This window comes from Syngnathus scovelli, chromosome 7, assembly GCF_024217435.2.
Source record: "Syngnathus scovelli strain Florida chromosome 7, RoL_Ssco_1.2, whole genome shotgun sequence".
NCBI classification, from domain to species: Eukaryota; Metazoa; Chordata; class Actinopteri; order Syngnathiformes; family Syngnathidae; genus Syngnathus; species Syngnathus scovelli.
Window position 1 is genome coordinate 6,593,965 of NC_090853.1, and position 21,694 is coordinate 6,615,658.

The 21,694-nt window shown below is 39.9% G+C and overlaps 1 protein-coding gene across 1 annotated transcript; it reads right to left on the reverse strand.

The window, feature by feature from the left end:
• Positions 1-354: 354 nt before the first annotated feature.
• Positions 355-20,793, reverse strand: dner (delta/notch-like EGF repeat containing). The gene is made up of 13 exons (XM_049726745.2): positions 20,350-20,793; positions 8,839-9,177; positions 8,665-8,759; positions 7,799-7,962; positions 6,859-7,007; positions 6,516-6,669; positions 5,858-5,971; positions 3,956-4,189; positions 2,983-3,105; positions 2,795-2,908; positions 1,842-1,973; positions 1,514-1,760; positions 355-1,357 (listed from the first exon to the last, which is right to left on the reverse strand). Exons 1-13 carry the CDS (start codon positions 20,629-20,631, stop codon positions 1,246-1,248), a joined length of 2,259 nt encoding a protein of 752 aa, XP_049582702.1. The 5' UTR covers positions 20,632-20,793; the 3' UTR covers positions 355-1,245.
• Positions 20,794-21,694: the final 901 nt, after the last annotated feature.

The following is a 21,694-nucleotide window of genomic DNA, read 5'->3' on the forward strand; positions in this document are numbered from 1 at the left end:
AGCTGTGTGGACAAATAATAGTTTGTGGGTGTCGTGAAACAAGTCTGCAGTGGCATTCTGTCTGTGTAGAGAGCTGTTTACACGGGGAACATCTGGATAAAGCCTGAGGTCACTGAGGCTGTTCACATTACTAACACTCCATAAAAGGTCTTTCCCACAGCCCGCTTTTGAGTCTGGTGTGTATGACCTTGCTTCATAGCCAATAGACATTCACTTCAACACTTGGACTTATTATGGTTCATTTCATATTCACAATGCTTCTCCTTATACATCCGAAATTAGTGTTCATTTGCAAAAAACTTGAGCGAATGTAAAAGGTCGCGTACTACGTTTGAGTGTGACAAGTGACGCAAGTTTGACGTATATGGTTCACTTTAATCTTTACATTATTCAACATAGGTAATATAAGCAATAAGCAATACACATCTATAGGTCATTCCAGCAGAAGAAACCATACTGTACGATCAATACTTGGTGTGAGTTAGTGCTCTATAACAGAAACAGGTACAGTACACCGAACAAACTGTACAGTTATAATCATACCAACTGTCTACCCTACAGTTCACTAATGTACACACAGCAGGATGGTAGAATCACAGTAATCTAGCAAATGCACATTCTTGATAATTAATACACCGGCGAGGAACTTGCATGTAAAGAACAAACACAATAGGCATTACTAAAAGAAACAAAAATCTCCCTTAAATCTGGAATATTCTTATACATGTATGTAAATTGTCTACCAACCACAAAATAATTATTTGGCACAATCTTTAGAGTAGTAATACATCTGCAAGGGAAAAGAGCAATCAATGAAAGGACGTCCTAATCTGAGCAACAAATGTAACCATGCATGAAGTAAGGCAACCTACTGCAGAATTGACTTTAGATATAAAAATATTCAGCATATGCGGTGATATCTATTTCCTGCACCAACTGTTGTCGGTTTTGAGTCGCCTGACAGCAAACAGACCGAGAGAGAGTTGTGAGCGGACGTTGTTATTTTGTGGCAGAGGGTTCCTGTTACTTTTGGCCCGCATTAGTTTACTGTGCCAGTGGTGCTCTTATGCTACAGCGAAGCCTTAGCGTGAACGTTAACAGGAAAATAGATGTATCAAATTCCTTTGTTGTACTTTTTAAACTACGGATATCATATTGTGGGTTGTTATTTTTCTTGTATTTTACATTCAGATTATTTTTTCCCATATAAACCTGTGTGTAGGTGTACATGGGTGCAACACTGCTTTACAAATCCTTTGTTTTAATGAGGGTCACCAAAGGTTTGTCATCTGGACTGTAGTCTTCATAGCTGATTGGAGTGGCGTCGTACATGGCAGGCCGAGACTTCTTGCCAAATCTGCAAGGAAAACAACAAAATTAATGGTGGGTTGAATGTAATCATGCGGTCATAGAGGTAATTATGGTAATTTGATGCTTCATTTCCAGTTTCTAGTTACATGGGGCCGAAAAGTCTTTTCTGACTGGTTTTGTTTGCTAAATTGCAATGACTGGCCTGGCATGGCGGATGGAAGCGATGGCGTTGCTGAATTCGCTGTCAATGCTGCGGCAGTTGTAAAACTCCTGGTAGGCGTGTCGTGAAGAGCCCTGGTATTCGATGCGGCTAATGCGACAGATGCCCACGATGAGGATGATGAGCATGAGGACAAAGGCCACACACAAGGCGCCAATGATGATGTAGAGGGAGTGGCGGGGCATGTTAGTCAGAGTTTCCTCCGAGTGCGGCGGCTTCCATTGCAGGTCTGCAACACACGCACACACACTGATTCAACTTTTTTTTTCCTTTCAGTTACGTAAGAAGTATTTTTGGCAAGCTGACTTACGGATCTCACAGCCTGGCCCCACCCATCCGGGGTGACAGCGGCAGGTGTAGCCGTGCGATTGGTCAATACAAGTTCCGCCGTGATGACACGGGTTACTCTCACACTCGTCGATGTCGACCTCACATCGCTCTCCTGGATGGAAAAATTGTCTTCAGATTTGTCTGACTTTTTTCTCGGAAACTGGTGATTTCCTTTTCTTAGGTAATCACATAATGCAGGGTACACAGACTGAAAATTGTGCCAACCTTGAGCAATCTTTTTTTTATTGGGGGACATAGAAGATTTTACTGGATGCTAAGGAGCATTAACACAGTTTACTTTCATCCCATTCTGTTTATTGACTGAATTTAATCAGCCCTATGATAGTGGCATCATTCCAAGAGTTTGAAAAAGGATTAAATGGAAACAATAATTACACTACAATCAATTTATTCATCCATCAATATTCTGCTTCAGTAGTTTCCTAAGTAATATTTTTCGGTTCAGCAATTTTGAGCATTTAGGATGTTGCTAATGACAAATTGTGTGTGTTAACTTGCCACAGTGTAAATTTTTAAGAAATGATAGTTTTCTTTCTGAAATTGAGTGGCTTGGTTGGAAAAGATTTCTCTAGTGCTTGATTCAAATTTTCCTGATAAAAAAAAAATCTGACACGTGACATTAAAAATGAATTAAAAAAAACAAATATGTGCACAAAATTCTAATTGCAGGATAGAAAACACTCCTTCACCATTAAATAGTTATGAAATGCTTTTTTTTGTTTGTTTAACTGCTTCTGCATGAACAACTAATAAGCTAATGGAGTGCACTTGAAACTGCAACATAAAATGTCCTTTTGCTCTATCTTACTTTTAATAAAGATGATGCGCTGGCAACCACTTGCAATTCTCACAAATGTCCTCATTCCATATTTGTTTTTACCTGCTACCATACCAACCAGTAGCAGCACTAACCTGTGTATCCAGGTGGGCAGGTACAAGAAGCATTCGATCCTGCACTCTCGCAATGACCTCCATTGAGGCAGCGCATTTTCAGACACGGGTCCTTGTAAATTTCACAGTGTCTACCTTCACAAACACACAAATAAAGATTTAGTGTGCCTCTTTTAATGGAATTAAATCAATCGTGTGTAATGGCATACCTTCAAACTGTGGTGTGCAGGCACACTCGTAGGCATTGATGAGGTCCCGGCAGGTGGCATAGTTCTGGCAGGGCGCGGACAGACACTCATTGTACTCCTCCTCACAGTACAAACCATGGTAGCCTTAATAGAACACAGCATAATATTTATCGTCTTTGATTGTGTTAATCACAAATTTAAGCATTTCAAAAAAGCAAAAAATGTTGCCTAAAAGTCTAAAAGCCTGCCCAGATGAAGATAAACATATTTTCAGGGAAGGGGGTGAATTAACGAGGGGCACAGTTAGGGCCTCTTGAGTCGTTTCAGCAAAATGTCAGCAAAATGTCAGTCGGCTTTTTAAAAACTTCTGCTGTCACTGGGGAAGCTCGGGGGCTGCATGTCATTACCTGATAGATTGCAGGAAGCATGAGGATGGATCCTTCCGCATATCAAACATCGTGTGTATGTGTGCATACATGTACGTGTGTACTGGCATCCTTGTGGAGTGACCGTGATGTTTTGCATGCTTTTGAATATATGATTGCACTTGATTACATAGCCACAATTCGGCTCAACCAGCAAATAGTCACATCCAAAGAATTACAACACACACATTCAACTTTTTAAGGCTGTTTCACCATGGCAACCAGACAAGTGAGGGTGACAGCGAAATGCGGTGAGATAAATGGTTGGGAGGTAAACAATGGCGGAGCTAGATGGCGTGGGGGGGGGGGGGGTGTCACTGCTCACCCCACCTTGTGGAGACATTCCTTGACCCCCCGGGTGCGAGTCCAGGTAATTGACTTTTGAGTATTTCTGATTTTTCAAATTTTATCCCCATGCCCCATAGTGAACACATGATGAACCTTTATCAGTATTTTCTAAAAAATTGTTTGGGTTTGTAAAAATATTTTGAAGACCCCCAGAATGATCCTAACCCCAGCATGAAGGGGAAATGAAAGTGAATGCATGTGACACTGAGAATGCATCTCACCTGGCACACAAAGACACCTGTAACTGTTGCCCGCGCTGCGACACACTCCATGGGCACACGGGTTCAAAGCACAGAAATCCACCAACTGGGCACAGGTAGGGCCAGTGAAACCTGATGTGCAGCTGCAGCCAAAACCCAGAGGGCTGGGACCCTGAGGGAAGCAGGTTCCATTGTTGTGGCAAGGCCGAGAAGCACACGGATCCACCTTCTGCTCACATGTGGGCCCCTGAAATCCTGGTCGGGATAAAATTGTCTTTATTTGTTTATTATTAAGACCAGGATAGATGCTGTTACATGATTATGTCTTGATGCCAAAGAAGATAGCAAGAAAAAAAAAAGGCTTTGACAAACAAGAATTTGACACGTACTGTATAGTTAATATAAAGACATCAGATCAAATTTCATCTTGGTCATCAACTGAATGTCAAAGTGAGGATCGATTAGTGTAACATGCACAATCGATATTTTCCAATCATGCCACTCTTTGCACCAAGGAGCAATGTGATACATTGTGTTGTGTGATTTATGGTGAAGTAAATCCTGAAACTGGCATCTCTGAAGTGAACATTTCATTGCGCTAATGAAGCGATTCCTCTTTCATGAATCTATTGATTAGTAAGGTCTGTAATTTCCGGAATGTTGGAAATTTATCACCCACCAAAACAAAGACAAGAAGAAAAATTGCAGCATCCCAACTAAGCTCCTTATATCGGGTCTGTCACCATAAGCTCCATCCTTCTGCTTTTTGTTTGCTTGTCACCCTCGCAAACGATTGTCCTTGCTCTCTTTTCTCACAGCCCCTCCCTCCTCCTCCTCCACATACAAAATCTCTTGAATAAAATGCATCTTTCTTTCTTCCTTTTGCCCGCTTTGTTCCAAGTGAGCTGTTTTCTCATCACCTTGAGATCAAGTTCATTCTATGTATGTCGTGTTGAATATGATCTGAAAAATCCATATATACCATGCAGACTATTGGCGTATCTTCCTGCTGCTGGCAGTCGAACCGGCCTACATTAAAGGAAGTTAACAGTTTAAATATAGCAGGCCCATTTACTCCCCCGCCCGGCTGGTTCCGACCAGAGGCATCATCATCAGAGAAATGACACACATTTTGTCCTCTGGTCTTGCATGTGTGTGTTAGAAGGAAGGAGGAACAGGCAAATACATTACAAAAAATCTTTATCACAATCTGAATTAATTAATCTGAATGAATTAATTAATCTAACTAATTACCGGTCGGTAAAATAAAGAATTGGTGATGTGTGCGTGAGTTACAGTATGTCTACAGCATATGTAAATTAACTTTCAAAGATATAGATGTATTTTCACTTTGGAGGAGAGAGCCTTGTTTCTCAGAGCAGCAACATGAATTAATCATCCTTTTTTGTTCTGACTTTTATTTCCAGCAGCTTGAGATTGTTGGTGAAGGGCAATTAAGCGTTCATTTTGGCATTAAAGCAACTTGAGGTCGTAATGAAACCGTTTTAAATGGCCGCCGTCAATTCACGTCTTATTACGTAGTCAATTTTAATGCATCTTGCATCTCATTCTAGAGTCAAGCGTTAATCACTTAATCACAGTGTGTTCTTGAGAACTGCTGTTTCGGCAAAAGTTTTGCAGTCACAGATTTCTTCAGACAGTCTGATGCAGGTCATTAAGGGTATGAAAGGATGGAGGACGGAGTTTTAAATTGAGTATCTCAGTGGTACATGCCACAGTTGGGAACTGCAGAGATTTAACATAATAATAATACACCCTACTGAGTATCTTTCCCCAAAAAACGTTTTTTTTTTTTTCTGTAGCAGGACTCAAACTGTGACCCCAAGTCCTATCAGATCAGTTAGCACCTTTCTACCATTTTATGGCTCACTGAACATTTGCGCATTCAACACGGCAGCTTACCTTCAGGACAGAAGCACCTGGGCCCAGCCAGGCTGCTGGAGCAGGTGGCTCCATTCTCACAGGGATGAGAGAGGCAGTGATTCACCAGCGATTGGCAGCGTTCACCCTCATAACCTAATAGACACACAGTCTAGTCAACAATTTACTGCCAGCCTTGAAAATATATTTGTCAATACCAGTCATTGTGAATCAACACCTCACCTCCAGATAAAGACCGGTTTATAAAACTCAGTCATGGTGGATTTACATTTTTTTTTTTTGTCAAAAATGCATTTCAATGAGCATCAATTATATATTTTTTCTAGTCGAGGGTTGTCTCGGTCATTGTTCCCTTTTGAGTTTTAAGTTGTAATATCACCAATCACCACTAGATGGTAATCATTTAGTTCTCATACAGCAATCAGCAATGTGAATAGGCCTAATATAAATCATATTAGCACAGCCTTATTTTTTAAATGATATTTTGATGTTACATGTTGATGTCTATTGGTGCAAAATTGATTCATTGGAATGGTGTTGTATCATGAAATCATTTTTTTAGGCCTTAGTTAAGTCAGTTGTTCATATAATACAGGTCTCTCTTTTGAGATTTCTCATTATTATACACACCGTCTAAAAGACGCACAGACACACAAGCAGCAGGCAAGCATGCACCCACCTGATTGACAGGAACATGTGAAGTTGTGTCCTTGGCCACCCTGCCTAACATCAGTGCAGGTGGCATTGTTACGACAAGGGCGGTGATGACAGGCATCAAATTCCTCACAGAAGATTCCTGTGTAGCTGTCATCACACTCGCAAAAGAAGGTGCTCTGCAAACATACATGGGAAGGAAATTAAAGAAGACATATCATGTGGGCTATATCTGTATTATTATTTTTTTTTTTACAAATTAAAACAGTTCCCTGACAATATTTTGGTGGCATGCTTTTATTACAAAAATTAAGAACTCTTGATTTATTTCTTGGGGAGAATTTTCCTTATGCAGCTCCATGTCTTACCTCAGAAGGCTGTGTGACACATTTGCCTTTGCCCGAGCACTGGGGGTCATTAAAGCTGCTGCCAGGCTCCACACAACTGCTAGCTTTCACCGTCAGGTTGAGACGCAGGGTGACCTCTGGTGCTGTAGGGGAATCCACCTGGATCATACCTACCAGGCGGGAAATCCTTTTACATACGTGCATACTACATAGAAATTGTTGGGGCATGTTTAATATACAAAAGGTCAAATGGCCGTGCATCATTCAGTTTTTCTGAATATGACCCTCAGTAGGAAAAAAGTTGGACACTCATGATCTATAGACCCCCTCCATTAAGAAGACCAGAATAGAGCCTGCTTTATCTCTCTCAAAGCATTTAAGTTGAAGACACATCTTACAGTATCTTCAATCACAACTGACAGCCACTCAGGCAGGAGGATAAAAATAGACCACATCAATGGACTTTTTAGAACCAATCAGCTGTGATAACGTATGTGATGCGATCTCCAACCAATCAGAGCGTAGTGATGCTCTCTTCTGATTTAATGATTGCCGACCCCGGATGGGTGCGTTGAAAGTGTACAGTCACAGCAAATCGCTCTAACGGACAAATTGAAACACAATGAGGTGAAAGCAAAATGCAATGTCAGTGCACCTCACTCTTTGCTGACTTTGCACATATTTTTCCACTCAACATGATGTGCATGAGTCATACTTCGATGATGCACATTTGAATTGATATTAAAGCATTATTTCAGCCATTTGCAAATGCCTCCTCCATCCAGCCGACGCCGTGTCCCTGCTTTTTTCTCAAATCAAATCAGCTATTCATTTTTGTCCTTTCACTTGACCTTCAGTCTTGCCCTCCCTCTATTAATTATGCATACTCCTTCATTTAAGTCCCTGTACGTTGTCTGTCAGGCATGGCCAAAGTTAAGGTGAAGCAAAAATAGATTCTTACTGAGGAAGTAGTTTTGTCCCAGAGGTAAGGCATGGTCAGGGACCACCAGCCCATTTGAGGCTTGCAAGAACCACATTTTAGAGCCATTTGTAAAAGAAGAACGCAGAAAGCCTTCTTCATTCACACGCCACAGCACCGGAGCTCCACCAGCATTCACCACCAGCCTGGGGAAAGGTTTGGAGGAGATTTAGAAAAAGAAATAGTTCAGGTCCATCTAAAAATGTGACACAATTAAATAATAACAGAATCTACTTGAATAGGTTGAGTGAAGAACGAGGACTATCACTCTCTAAAAACTAATCCAACTGGAACTGCAGTGAACCGCTTTGTATAAAAACAAAGTTGTTTCAGCTGATTAGCTCTCACTTCATAGCGCCCGGTCTCCAACCATGGATTGACTCACTATCTGTAATGAGGGGCAACATCAAGGACGTCTTCTCATCTCCTTGACTCTTCTGTATAAATCATTGACCTTACTCATGGGAACGTAACGCTGTTCATGAGCATGCATGCTGAAAAGATGGAATATACTCTCGAATGACTAATACGGCTCAACATCCAAAGTTGAATACAAAGTATGACAGTGAGTCATTCCAAGCTCAAATTGTTGCCATCATAAAATCTGCCGTACAATGTTTTAACCGTCATATCTATCTATCTATCTATCTATCTATCTATCTATCTATCTATCTATCTATCTATCTATCTATCTATCTATCTATCTATCTATCTATCTATCTATCTATCTATCTATCTATCTATCTATCTATCTATCTATCTATCTATGTATGTAACAGTTAATTAAGTTTGATGGAGCAGTTTAGATTTGAAAATACAAAGAAAAAACTACTTGAAGGCACTCTTACTTCACAGCCGTTTCCTCTGGTACCTCCAAAGATAAAGTCAGCGTTGCTGTCAACTCACACAGCTCTGGGCTCACGCAGTGGAGACCCTCAGTCACCTAAATCACAAACATGACCACATCATGTTGTGTTGATGAACCTTAAAGTGAACAACAAGTCAATTTGCAGTTGTCTCACCCTGTCGGGCTCCCACAGCACGACCACAAGTCGCTGGCCAGTTTTGTGTTGCCATGGCGGCAGGGTGGGTGGTGGTGATGTTGTGCTGGGGGACACGCTGGTTGGGTGTGGTGGCTGAGTGGCGGCTGAAGTTGTGGAGGTGACAGGGGTGGCTAGTTCAGGTGCTGATGGGGAGACAGGTTCCCATTCAGCCCCGGCCAGCACGATTTGATCGCACTTCGGCCCCTCGTAGCCTTCGCTACATTCACAGGTGTAAGTCGGCTCCCCCTCCTCTTCGCCGTTGTGGAAGCTGCAGTTTCCATGGAGACAGGGACTGCTGGAACACGGGTCTGTGAAGAACTGAAATGAGGGGGAATAAATAGACGAAGTAAAACTGTTGGCGAGAGACAATGAAAACATCATCTTCAGCTTTGACACTGTACTTACCAAGCTGTACATAATTGGTTTTCAAATTAAAAGTTCAAATAGTATTATCGTAGGTTGACAGCAAAAGTGCTCCCTAAATGTTGATAAGAAGAATGCTGGCGGTCCAGTCTGTCACAGATCCACAGATTTTATCAAGATACTGTTTCTTTTATATTGTATTCCTTTAGTCTGTCCTGTTCATCGATAATCGGTGTTTCCATAATGATAGAAAATGAATGGATGGATAGATAGATGGATAAATAAAGCCATGTTGTTATTCATCGATTCCCATCAATTACTCTTTTTGCTTTCTGTTGATTTCAACGCTGGTGTTTGATTGTTTGTGCTGTCCAAACATATAATAATAGTATTTTCTGGCTGAATCAAAAGTTATGAACACACACATGCACACACACACACAGAAATGAGATAGATGCTTACTGACAGCCATCATGCTCGCTCCCCTCATCAATATTTAAGCACATTTGAAGGGAAATATTCTTGCATGGATGGTGAAGGTCAAAGAAGACAAAGCACTGCTTGCAAAGCCGCCTGACAGGACGGTGCCTTTTCCTTCTATGGTTTAAAGGATCTGCGGTCTCCAGTTTTGTTTTGTTTTTCTTTAAATAATTTTATTGAAGTAATTTCTGTGGATGATTTGAATACAAAACAGATTTAATCCCACCATGAGAGAAACAAAGTATCTTTCTGGGGAGAGACTGAACAGACGAATGGTAATGATGCTTGAACTATGTCCCCTGGCAACTGTACAGAAGATTTTGAAATATTTATTTCTATTTCTTCATGTGGATGTGTGTGGTGTGAATTTTAAAAAGTTATTTACTTTTTACCACATGTGGCGTTATTAGCATCAGATAAAAGGCGATGTGAAGCCAACCTTGTTATCCCTCTTGCGGAATGTTCAAAATAAATTAATGAGGGTGAATAAAAAATAAAACATTTCCACAAATGAAAAAATGTACCACATAACATGTTTTTTTAATACTATTTTTTGCTGTTATTGTTGCATTTGCTGCTTCAAAACCAAAAATTCCCTCATTGTAAGAGAATTATAGTATTATTCATAAAAACTGTAACTTCAAGAAGCTATCTGCCAAAAATGGTCATTTAATAATATTTATATGGCGCTATTGTGCAACTGCTGTTTGTATTGGTGCTTGTGTATTACAAAATGATTGCTGCTCATTACTCTCTGACTATAGCTCACTGCCACAAGCGCCACCAAATCATGTGAATGAATTTATTTTTCAACAACCGATAATGACAGATATTAACCTCTTTGTGTTTATTCCCGAGGAGCAACAATAGGAGGAATTAGATACTCAGAAGGAAAGTTAATTGCTTCACAATGTTGAGTGTGAGCTGTCCCGAGGAAAGAAGCAGAAATGGAGCAGAGTGTAAATACCTAATTTAATTTAGAGGCATATTTGTGTTTGCGTATGGACACAAAAACAATTTAAAGAAATAAAACAGCACTTTCCCATAAGAACATAGCACATAATGAAATCAAAATATGTGTTGTTTAATATTAAATTATATAATATTCAAATGTTTACTGTCCAAAAAAAGCATGAATTCTAAAGTTTGTATTTATGGTGAGAATTTAATGAAAACAGAATTTTAATTGGTATTTTCCTTAAGTGCCCAACTAACTCAAACAATGATGTAAATTACAGATAAAGCTCCATGCAAGATTTATTTCTGATATTAAAAAAACTGTATGAAAGCAAAAATATTTATAAAATGTGTTACGTGAAGAAAAAAAAGAAGTGTCCGGCCAACATGACAATGACATTATATGATATTTCAATTATCAAGCTAAATTATCAGATTAATGCGCCAGTTCCAAGATGTGCTGCCTGAGGTGGGAATGTGGAAATAAGTAAATAGCGTCATATTATGCTATACACTTAAGTCACGTCTTACCATAATTATTTTATTTCAACTACATTGTGGTGGTGTAGAAGGAAAAACTGTAAGTGGGTAAATTTGTCTTTGTGCAAAGTACAAAAATCAATAGAGCCAGCAATCACATGCCAAGGTGAGTCCCGCATATAGTGATGCTTAGTGAGGTCCATGAAAAATTTCTGCAGGTTACCTTAAACTGTTCTACACCTCCATTATTCCAACCAAGTTGCCATAGTTACAGACCAAGTGGGAACAATTGGCCCACAGCACAACAGGCAATGTGTTGTTATCCCGCCCTCACTCCATCTGCTTCTGGCAATGTTTGCCAGAGTCGCATCATGCAGTGAAAAGAGATATATGTTATACAAGCCTTGCTTTTCGTCATTTGGGATTACAACTCTGCCTCCTTCTCTCAAAGTGTCAACAAGCAGCAACCATGACACCTGATAATAATAATAATATAATAATAATAATATAATAATAATAATACGGCAACACAATATCCTGTGATGGTTTATACTTGGTGATGAAAGGATAAAATATAAAATCAAAATGATTGTTTTTCTAATAATAATAATAATAACAACAGTAATGCTAATGAAGTATATGCCAAGTGTACTTACAAAAATGTCAAATCCTACACCCAAAAAAATTGCATTAGAATGAAACGTATCTTATGAATATGCTGTAATTACATAATCAGTCAATGAGGCATTTGTTAGATTATGTTAATTAAACTTTCATACTGCTGGTAGTAATTTACATCTGAAATGCGCACTGCATAATGAGTTCTCTGTAATTCAGCTGAAACAAAATATTTTATTCATTATAGTGCCAAAATCGCTCTCAGAATTAATCCTTTAGACGTCATTTGCGCTCTTATGAGGTTTAAGGCCTGGATGTGAAGTGGTGAAAACAAAGCAGGTTAAAGCAAAGCTACACGGAAGCAACATCTGTGCCACATTGCTAATCAAGTTAAATGTGTACTGTGTCTTGCTAACAACTAAAAACGTTGAATATATATTGTTTAATTTGAATCTATCAAATTTAAATGAAATCCTACAATTCAGTTTGTCAATGCAAATGATTCAAATTCTACAATTTAAATTTGATTTATGCAATTAAAATTTGTTTCTCGATGCAATTATTCAAGTTTAGTAAAATAAATGTTGAGCTGAATTCAAATGAGAGCGGAACTGTGGTCCACAGGTTAACACAGAGTAGCGTTTCAGATAATGAATGAATTTGAATGATTCCGTTTCTCGGGGCACATATTTCAACCCACATTTAAGTGCCACTTATCTTTGTCAATGTGGAAACTGTGAAGTGAACTTCTCCAAAGGAAATATATTCCGTTTCATTTTTCTTCCGTATTTTTGAGTTACGGTAATGTATTGTTTTGAAGGTTTGCCATTCCGGCAATATCCTGACAGTATATCAGGTCCACATTCATATTAAAATGATTTATTATGTCTGTCAGTTAGAAAGGCGCCCAGCAATAAATGCCTCGTGAAGCAGTGCCATCGCTTTTGTCGACACACACTCCGCTTCATCACTCGATTTACTCAACTTCTATCTCAGACGTGAGTTGGTGACTGACTCCTTATAGTGGCTAGACGCATATTAATAGAAGTGTTGGGTACTAGATTGCACTGGCATCTACAATAAAAACAAAACAACTCACGCATAAAAATGAGTGATTCGGGTTCTATTAAAACAAAGTACACATTGCTTGAGTGAGATGGCCCGTTTCTATTATAACAGTACATAATTGATATTGAAATTAATGGCATTGTTGACATATAGTACTAAATAGTCAAACCATTTCCTATGTCATAAATTTTAATTTCTGGTTTGAAGTGTTGTATTAAACTTGTCATCTTTGGTACCCTCGTGTGGTGGCATCTAATTAAAAGTCTGACTTGATGAGTTAATCCGATAGTTAATTACAATGCTGAGCTGAATTCATGTGAGATTTGCTGATGCTTTGCGTAAAAAAAAAAAAAAAAAAGTTTGTAGGACTTTAGGCCATGTTTTTCCACATAATTGTGGTTGGAATTCAAATTAGTATCTCATGCTTTCTTTTTTTTACCACTCAGAAAGGCGCATCAATTAACAGCCTTGATTCAAATATTATGACTAGATAATAAATGACTAGATATTAAATATTATGACTAGATATTAAACTCAATCCAATACAATAAATTGAGGCTCAAAATGACTGCCATACACAAATGTTTCCAATCCTTTTTTTAAGTGTTCCTCCTTAATCTGCAATCACGTACTTTATATTCATCCATGTTGCGGTACCAAAAAGTAACACAGTGCAGTGCTTATGCAAAAGAGAAACTTTTTGCCTGCAAGCCTTTTCATGTCTGTTTCTATTTCAAGTCTATTTCTGCACATCAAAGCATCCATCATCGGTTTGCTCGCAAACTCCTTTGCCCCCTAGCCCGGTGGCTCCAAGGCTTTTTCAAAATATGCTTCCCTGCAGCCCGCATAAACATTGCACAGCACCTTGATAGCTTTCAATCTTGCCTCAAAGCGTGAATAAATGTTAATGAGGCGGCAGTGGAGCAATAAGAGGAACCAACATGCTTGAGAAGTCCTTTCTAGTTTTCATGTCTTTGAATGTGTCATTCATAATTTAGCGCACAGCCAGAGGACGCTTAAAGTCCTCCAGCGAGGTCCCCGTGCTGTCATTGAGCAAACAGCCAATAAACGAGTGTGATTGCCAGACTTTGTCTATCACAACTAACACATCGCTATGTCAAATGCTCAACTTGACACAGGAGCATTGAGAGGAGATAATGAGAAGTGGAGGAGGGAGGCAAGAAGAGGTGACGCGAGCTATTTATAACCTCATAAGGCCTTGGAGCTGCTGACCGCCGTCACTTCCGGAGAGATTCGGACAAACTTGTCAGTTACATTCACGGCAACAAACACGGTTCTGTTTGAGTTTGCTCTCGAAGTGGCTGCAGATTAATACGGTGGTGCTCCATCTCCCAGACGCAGCCTTGTCACATTACAGTGACAGCTCATCTGTCCAAATGATGCATCTATTTTCTACAGTGAGGACACACAGCGACTGCGCCTTTTTTTTTGTGTGTGTGTTATAGCCGGGCCACTAATATTATCACTGTTGCAATGGAGATAACAAACTCAACACACATTTGCTAAGTGCTACAAAAACCTACGCGTGAGATCCAATATGTTTTATTATACCGCATTAACGTCCAAGCAGTTCATTTTGTGTCGCTTTGGGAAAGTATATCCTGAATTAGTTGCCAATTGCCTTTGCTGGCTAATTTGTAATAGCCAAGTTCGACTAGCAAAAAAAAAAAAAAAAAAAAATGTCTGTAGCAATTTAGCAGTTTGCAGACATTGAGTCTTTTTTTTAGTATTATGTTTTGTTATTTTTGTGGTTGTTAGCACATCACACACTGGCTACAAAATAGACATGGCATCTGTAAAGTTGAAGCGCTAACCCCGCTAAATGTCTCATGTTCCCAATAAAGTATTACGGGTGAATTAAAAAGATGAAATTAGACTAAGAGACAAACTCATAAAAGAGGATTTTTAACGCCTGCTGCTGACATGATGTGCTGGCTCATAAGCAATGTGTTTTCCTATCTTTTTCACATGTTTGCATTATGGCATGCAGATCAAAAACAATCCTTCACCGGCTAAAAATGGCTCTTAAGCTGTTCCTGCTGCCACTTTGAGTTAGTCACAGACACACACTGGGGGAGTGCAACATCCTGTTCTACCTTTGTCAGACAAAACGTGATAAGGCCCATTTCCTCTTTCTGGAGCGGCTCATTAAGTGGCCAGACTAGCACAGGGAGGCCACTCTGCACATGCAACAATCATTTAAGGAAAACTGCACCATAAAAAAACAAGCAGACTTGCTGACCAGCCAGTGAGTTAAATATATAATTGTTTGTGTCCGGCACAAGGGAACACGGCATTATCTAACACTTCCTGCTCAGTGTTATGTACTCCGCACCTGTTAATCTTTTGGCTCCGAATTCGTCATCACTCTGTTGCCATGGAGATCTTGGAAGGGGAACAGAGGCATGGTGTTCCAAATTGGACCTCATATTGAGAGAGGGCACTGGACATGTAATGTGACTGCCCCCAATGGCTTTGTGACTGATGAGGTGCTAAATGTTGATTTAAAGGTCAATGCAGAGGGGTTTTTTTTTTTTTTTGGGAGGTGCTACACAAAGATAGACTTACGACAGTCTTAATAATGTCATTAAATTGATATGCTTCCAAAATGTGGTATCTGGAATTAATTCCGTTGGATAAAGATAGAGCTATTTCTAAAATGACACCTTAGCGACTGCGTAGTTGTCTCCAGTGGGTTTGTTCTCAGATTCACAGCTTGTCTGCTGAATCAATTTTACAATGTATTACTTTGAAGAAGCCAACTAGGAGACAAGCCAGCGCTCGCTCTTTGGGATGTTAGTGTACTGCCATGTGTCCCAAATATCTCTTTGCTGCAGACAATAAATGCTAGTTAAATCCCTCAAATCCCTTTTGGACCAACAGAGCAGCTCCAGTAGAGAGCCGAGCGACGAGTTGTCGTCAGCCTCGGGCGCTGCTGCAGACGCGACGATTAGCTCGTATTAACATTTGCGCCTACGTGGGAAGAAGTCTGTTCGGGGTTGGAAATATACTTATCATGGTGGCAGAGATTCAGTATGGATTACTATTAAAAAAAAAACAAGCCATCCATCCACGCACATTAGAGTCATCAAACCAACTCCTTCTCTTCTTGAACTCCTTAGACATCAAAAAGCCAGCCGATGTGTGAAATGTAAATGATTATCTACAAGATCAATCCACTATAAAGTGAACACGTACAGCAGTGCAACAGTAATGAGAGCTCAAAGCGTCTCCTTCTTAAATTTTAATGCTCTATCAAAGGTCCTGGTGACTATAAACAAGTATCTCATTCATTGCACCAACTCTCACTGATAACAGCTTTGCCTCACTTTGCTTATAGAATAAAGAAAAACACTCCACAAAATGGATGCCCATGCACAAAGATTTGCATCTGTCTATAAATGTCACATAATGACATCACTTTTTTCTATTCAACCTCAATTAATGAAGCCCCTCATCTGAGTTTAACACGTCTGTTGCCACTACATAGCACAGAAACACTGCAACCTTGACTTTGGCCATTTTTTTTTTTGCTGGTCCTATCTTTTTAATTACTGTATATATAACAGTGTTTGCTCTTTGACCTATTTTGTGAGGGTTGGGGGGAGGTTTAGCGAGAAGCAAACACCAAAGGAACATCCCCTTGTTAAAAGAAGTAAACATTCCCGCAGAGTTAGGCACAGTATACAGTATTTTTCTTATTCTACAGTTTTACTCCACTCACTAACAAGCTAGAGAGTTTCAAAGAGACCACAAGGACTGAGCTTCACTTAATTGGACACAGCTCGATGTTCTCCAGCACGCACAAATGCACACAGACACACACACACACACATGCAATTAAGACATATCTTTAGGACTTAGCTTTGTTTACTACAAGACTCTCATCAGCATGAGGATCAAATGTTACAGTAGAAGTAGCCAATCTAATGGTAAAGAGTAGAAAATAAAAGAAAAAAAGATGATGACTGTGCAGCATAATGTTTATTTGCAGTGGTGTTGGACCACTGACGAATGATCTGATCATTCAAGTACACTTAATACTCGCGTGTAGTGAGTGTACATATTTAAGTGATGGTGTTCTGTTTACATTTCCTCAAATAGCAGCACTTCTGAAGTTGTTAATAATTAACAATGTAACTCGAGAAAAAAAGTGCAACCTATAGTGATGATGTGGCCAAACGGTACATAAATCCAACTCTATAAATTGAGCTCTTTGTTGCCCTCTCAGCAAGACACCCAGAAATATGAATTCTCAGATGAGTTAATGAGATATTAATGAGATTAAATGTGACTTTAAATAGTGCCATGGCTCTCATGATGAAAAATGACTGAGGGAAGTTTTAACAGCTTCCTGTAATAGATTCTTGATTGACAGCTGTTATGTCGTCAGAAAAGCTATCATGTCATTTTAATAATTAATATAGTAGAGACTGAGGCGAAGACCGAGGTCATTCAAACAAGAAAGCTGCTGAAAGAAGGTCTGACGACAAACCAAAAAGAAAGTTCAAGACAAACACTATAAGGTCTGCACGTTGGAAATGGTTTTACTCGCTCGTGGAAATACGGTAAGAAAAAGCAAATTGTATTCAAATTAATCTTTTGACGCTCAACAAAGCAGTCAAAGGATTTACAAAATGACAGCGGCAAAGTTTTGAGTGACTTTTTTCATGTTGAATTCTGACTTGTTCATTGTATTCACCATCTTGCCGGCTGTGATTATAATTATCTTGCTATTTTGTTTCTTTTCCCCGTTTTGGCTCTCTTCTCATCCTCCCGCATTGAACCGTCCATCAAGCAGAGGAAGAGAGGATGCAAAGCAGTAGCAAGCTCTTCCAATCAGGTCATTCAGCAAATCTCAATTGACTGCTGTTCCAGTTTCCATGGTGAAGGAATAAGCAGCGGGATGAAAAGAAAGAAGAGGGGGGGAAGCAAAAATCAATGATTCCCCTTGAGCTCAACTTGAGGTCTGTGTTGGCCATGAGCTCAAGTGCAATAAAAGCAGGATAGATTTTGTTGAACCATGTTAGAGTAGCGGTCAACATAGCCCCACTTGTTTTATGGGACAATACTTTTTCAGGTGGAGTGTCAAAGTTTTTTCATCTTGACTTCCAGGTCACATGCACTAATGTAAAGACTTTTGGGCCCAATATTTTCATTTCATATTTTCGATCTATGTCTAAAAATGAATTACAATGAATCTGTCATTTCAATTTTTTTTTTGTGTGTTTGAACGGTGGTTGTCTAACATTTTTACTCCACATAATATTTAAAAAAAAAAAAAAAGCTCTTCTAGTGCCACCATAATGACCAACATTACAAAATACTAATGTTTAAGGACCAGCTGTCATCAAAAAAGGCGAGGTTTAATTCAACTAACTTTCATTTTCGTTAACCGTCGCAAAAGTGAAGTGCTTAAATATAGGAAAATAAAAACTGTGCTCTAATAATGATTCATTTAAAATGTCCTTTTTTGTGTGTGTTGCAGAGAAGCAGGCCGCAAACCTGGCTGCAGCTGCTGCATCTATTCTGAGAAATGAAACCAGGACGGCACAGCAGGCGCTTGTCATTGGCTCTTTTGTTAAATGCACAATTTTGCAGGTATCAGGCTAGACAAGCATGTGGATACCTTTTAAGAAATAAAGATGTTGCACGGGTTAGATGAAAGTAATCCGCAGGGGCTTATGGCTGCCACCTGTTGGTGAGTCGGTTAAAGTTCATCCATTCACCTTGCAGCTTTCCTTTAAATTGTCAGTCACGCTACAGCAGACTCATTTATCCTCTGAGCTGATGAGTGGGTGCTCGCTTTGGCCTCGGCATGACTCATAGATGCAGCTGACCGAACACCACTGTATTGAGCTTACTGCAGTCGTGGTTTGCTCTTTGTGAGCTTAAGTGAACAGCAGCAATTCAAAAGAGGAGACGGCTATGTTTTGACAATTGCGGCAGATCATTCAGGGGTAAGAACACTTCAATGGCAGCGGGTCCACTCTTGGCCAGTACTCCCATTCACAATCACCGTGTAAGTGACAGGTGGACAATTTCAGGATTAGTCATTTACCAATTCTCTTGGACCTTGAACAGAGTTGGATAGAAAACCACTTTAAATGGAGCTGTATTTCTTTATGTGGTGGGGAACACAAGGCCATCATCCATTCATATGGTCTGGATTTTCTTTAAGTGCATTAAAAAATGAAATTGAAAAAAGGTACAATCTTGTATAAAAGATCCAGTCTTACTTCACCAACAAAAGGTTTGCACAATCAAAAATAACAACCCCGTCACTCTCATGCAAATGGCTCATTCAAAGACGGAATGAAACTGCTGAATAGTGAACCAACATTAAGTGCAAGAACTTATTTTGTCCATTTTTCACAAAAATCAACTCGCTCAAGATTTAAATAGTTTTGTCCCGCTTGTCATTCCAAATCACTGAATTTTTAGGTTTGTTCACTATTAGCGCAACTAAGCATGTTTGCCATCTAGTGGTGACTGGTGATATTACAACTTAAAACTATACATAAAACCTGGGGAGGGGGGGAGGTGGCTTGCAGGCCAGCAGTTACACATCCTTGAGCTAGCGTGTCCCTTTGACCTTAACATAATAATCCTACATAGATAAGACTTATAATGTTACTCACGATGTAAAAACTATAATTTATCTCTGAATCTATTTGAAACAATTCAAACCAATGCGCTGTATACAGTGATGCAATGCAATTTGTTTCTCCACACACGCGCGCACACACAAAAACAATTTAAGTGAGCGTGTGTGCTAGCGCTCTTCCCTCCTGTTGCCACAGCAACGCAGCCCTTGCCTCCACATCTCAGTAATGGCACATGCTCCCACTATAAAAAGCTATCCCTTCTATAGTTTGCCAGCAAATTTTGATTTTGTTAATCACAGATTAAGGTACACACATCCCCACAATAAAATACTAGCATCTGGTTCAAAATAGTACACTTATGCTTGGGGCATTTGTAATAGTGCAAGTGATATTCTTCATATTTTATATCAACTAAACATCTTTAAGAAAGACAGGAGTCACGAGGTTCTGATCAGACCTGATGTTGACTTTAAATTTCGTGGTGAATTAATTTTTTTTTTACCTTTGGACAGAAAATCTGCAGCTTTTTTCCCCTTTTTACAAATATTATATTCCACATTTTTTCCACTCCAAATTCCTTCTTAACATTAAATGAACAGTTGAGCACTAAAAGATTTGCTTGTCATTTCTAACTACTCCTACATTTCAGTTTGTTGTAACAATTGTAGTATTATAATGAGGTAATAAAAAAACATTGATATAATTTGCCACAATCTTAATGGCGCTCTAAGGGAAACCGATGATGAAATTGAGTTTGACACTGCTGCTGATTACTTTAACCTCTGGGGAGCAGGACATGATCCCCAAATGAGAAATGCAGGATGATTCTGTTTTCTACACCAAAAATATCAGCTTTCTTTCTGTCCCTAAAAATGAAAACAAGTTAAGGACTGACCTCACAGTTACGTCCAGTGAACCCCTGACCACACGTACAGGTGTACTCCCAGGTGTCCTCTGGGCTGCCCGGAGATGGGATGGCCAGGCAGAATCCCTCGTTGAGACAGGGTTGACCTTCGCAGGGGTCCGGCCGAGGCGCGAGCCGGGTCGGTGTGGGCTCAGCCGGGGCAGGGGTGTCCGGGACCAGCTGGAACGGGGAGGGGACGGCGCCGATGCCGCAGTTGAGGAGCGAAGGGAGTAGGAGAAGGACGGACAAGGGATGCGCGATGCTCAAGCTCATCCTGATGCTCGTACTCGTCTGTTTTGGCTCTGCAGATCGTGGCTCACTGCCAGAATGTGGAGCCTCTGCTGGGCTCAGGCAAGCAACACTGAAAGCCGTCTGACTGGGACGGTCGGGATGCAGGAGGAGAACAGAAGGCGCGAGAGGGTGGGTGCTTTGCTCTGTACGGTGTCTTAGGCAGTGACGACATGAGCACCCACACTCACACCCCGCCTCCCCTTGTACACACTCCCTCTCTTGGCAGTCATAGTGATGCTGTCCCCTCTTATCAAGTGCAGCCTCTGATTGGAGGTGGCCTTCCAAGGAGGCTGAGGAGACAAAGGAAGATAACAGTATTACTTTAAAGGAGGAGATGCGCCACAGAATGATGAGAGGTGCACCAGGGGCATGCAGTGACATTTGGAGGAGCAGGTGCTCAAAGTAAAAAAAAAAAAAGATGCACGTGTAACTGATGGGTTTAAACCCACAGCACCACTTGACTGCCAGCAAAATGTCAGCACCATCTGAGAACATATAAACATGCAGCTTGAGCTATAATTTTACAGAAAAAAATTACAATACAACTCATTGGACTATTTGTGCAAGACTGAAATGACAAAACCTTAATCTTGAACAAGCTAAATGAATTGTATTGTTCACGATCAATGTTATATTGGACCACAAGAAACCATGTCATTGTAACTCACCTCATACTTGGTTTTAGATGTTGTAGAATACTTATTGGCGATGGGAAAATGAAGCTTCAATTTTGCTTCTTGAAGCAGTTGTATTTTTTTGACTCATTTACATGCCACAAAATTGGCCTGAGAGATCAACGATTTACCATTTCTTAAACACCTATAAAAGAGCACTCTTTCAAATAAATGCAGTGGGCCAGATTAAAGGACAAACTTTGCACAACCGTACTTAAAATAATTGAAATGTGATGCATTTAACTAATCATGCACATTTGGCAAAATGTCCATGAGATTTGATGCCAATGTGTGACTTGCCCCAGTTTCAAGGGCCTTCAACTTTGTAGGTTCCACTGTGTGAAGAGCAGGAACCCAATAATGACCAAAAA

Bases quoted from the DNA above. Each gene is read 5' to 3' on its own strand.
- dner (XM_049726745.2), bottom strand. From the start codon at position 20,631: ATGAGCTTGAGCATCGCGCATCCCTTGTCCGTCCTTCTCCTACTCCCT. The intron at 9,178-20,349 runs GTCAGTCCTTAA...CCCTCATTTCAG, and splicing joins TCACTGGACGTAACTGTGAG to TTCTTCACAGACCCGTGTTC. The intron at 2,909-2,982 runs GTATGCCATTAC...GTGTTTGTGAAG, and splicing joins CTGCACACCACAGTTTGAAG to GTAGACACTGTGAAATTTAC.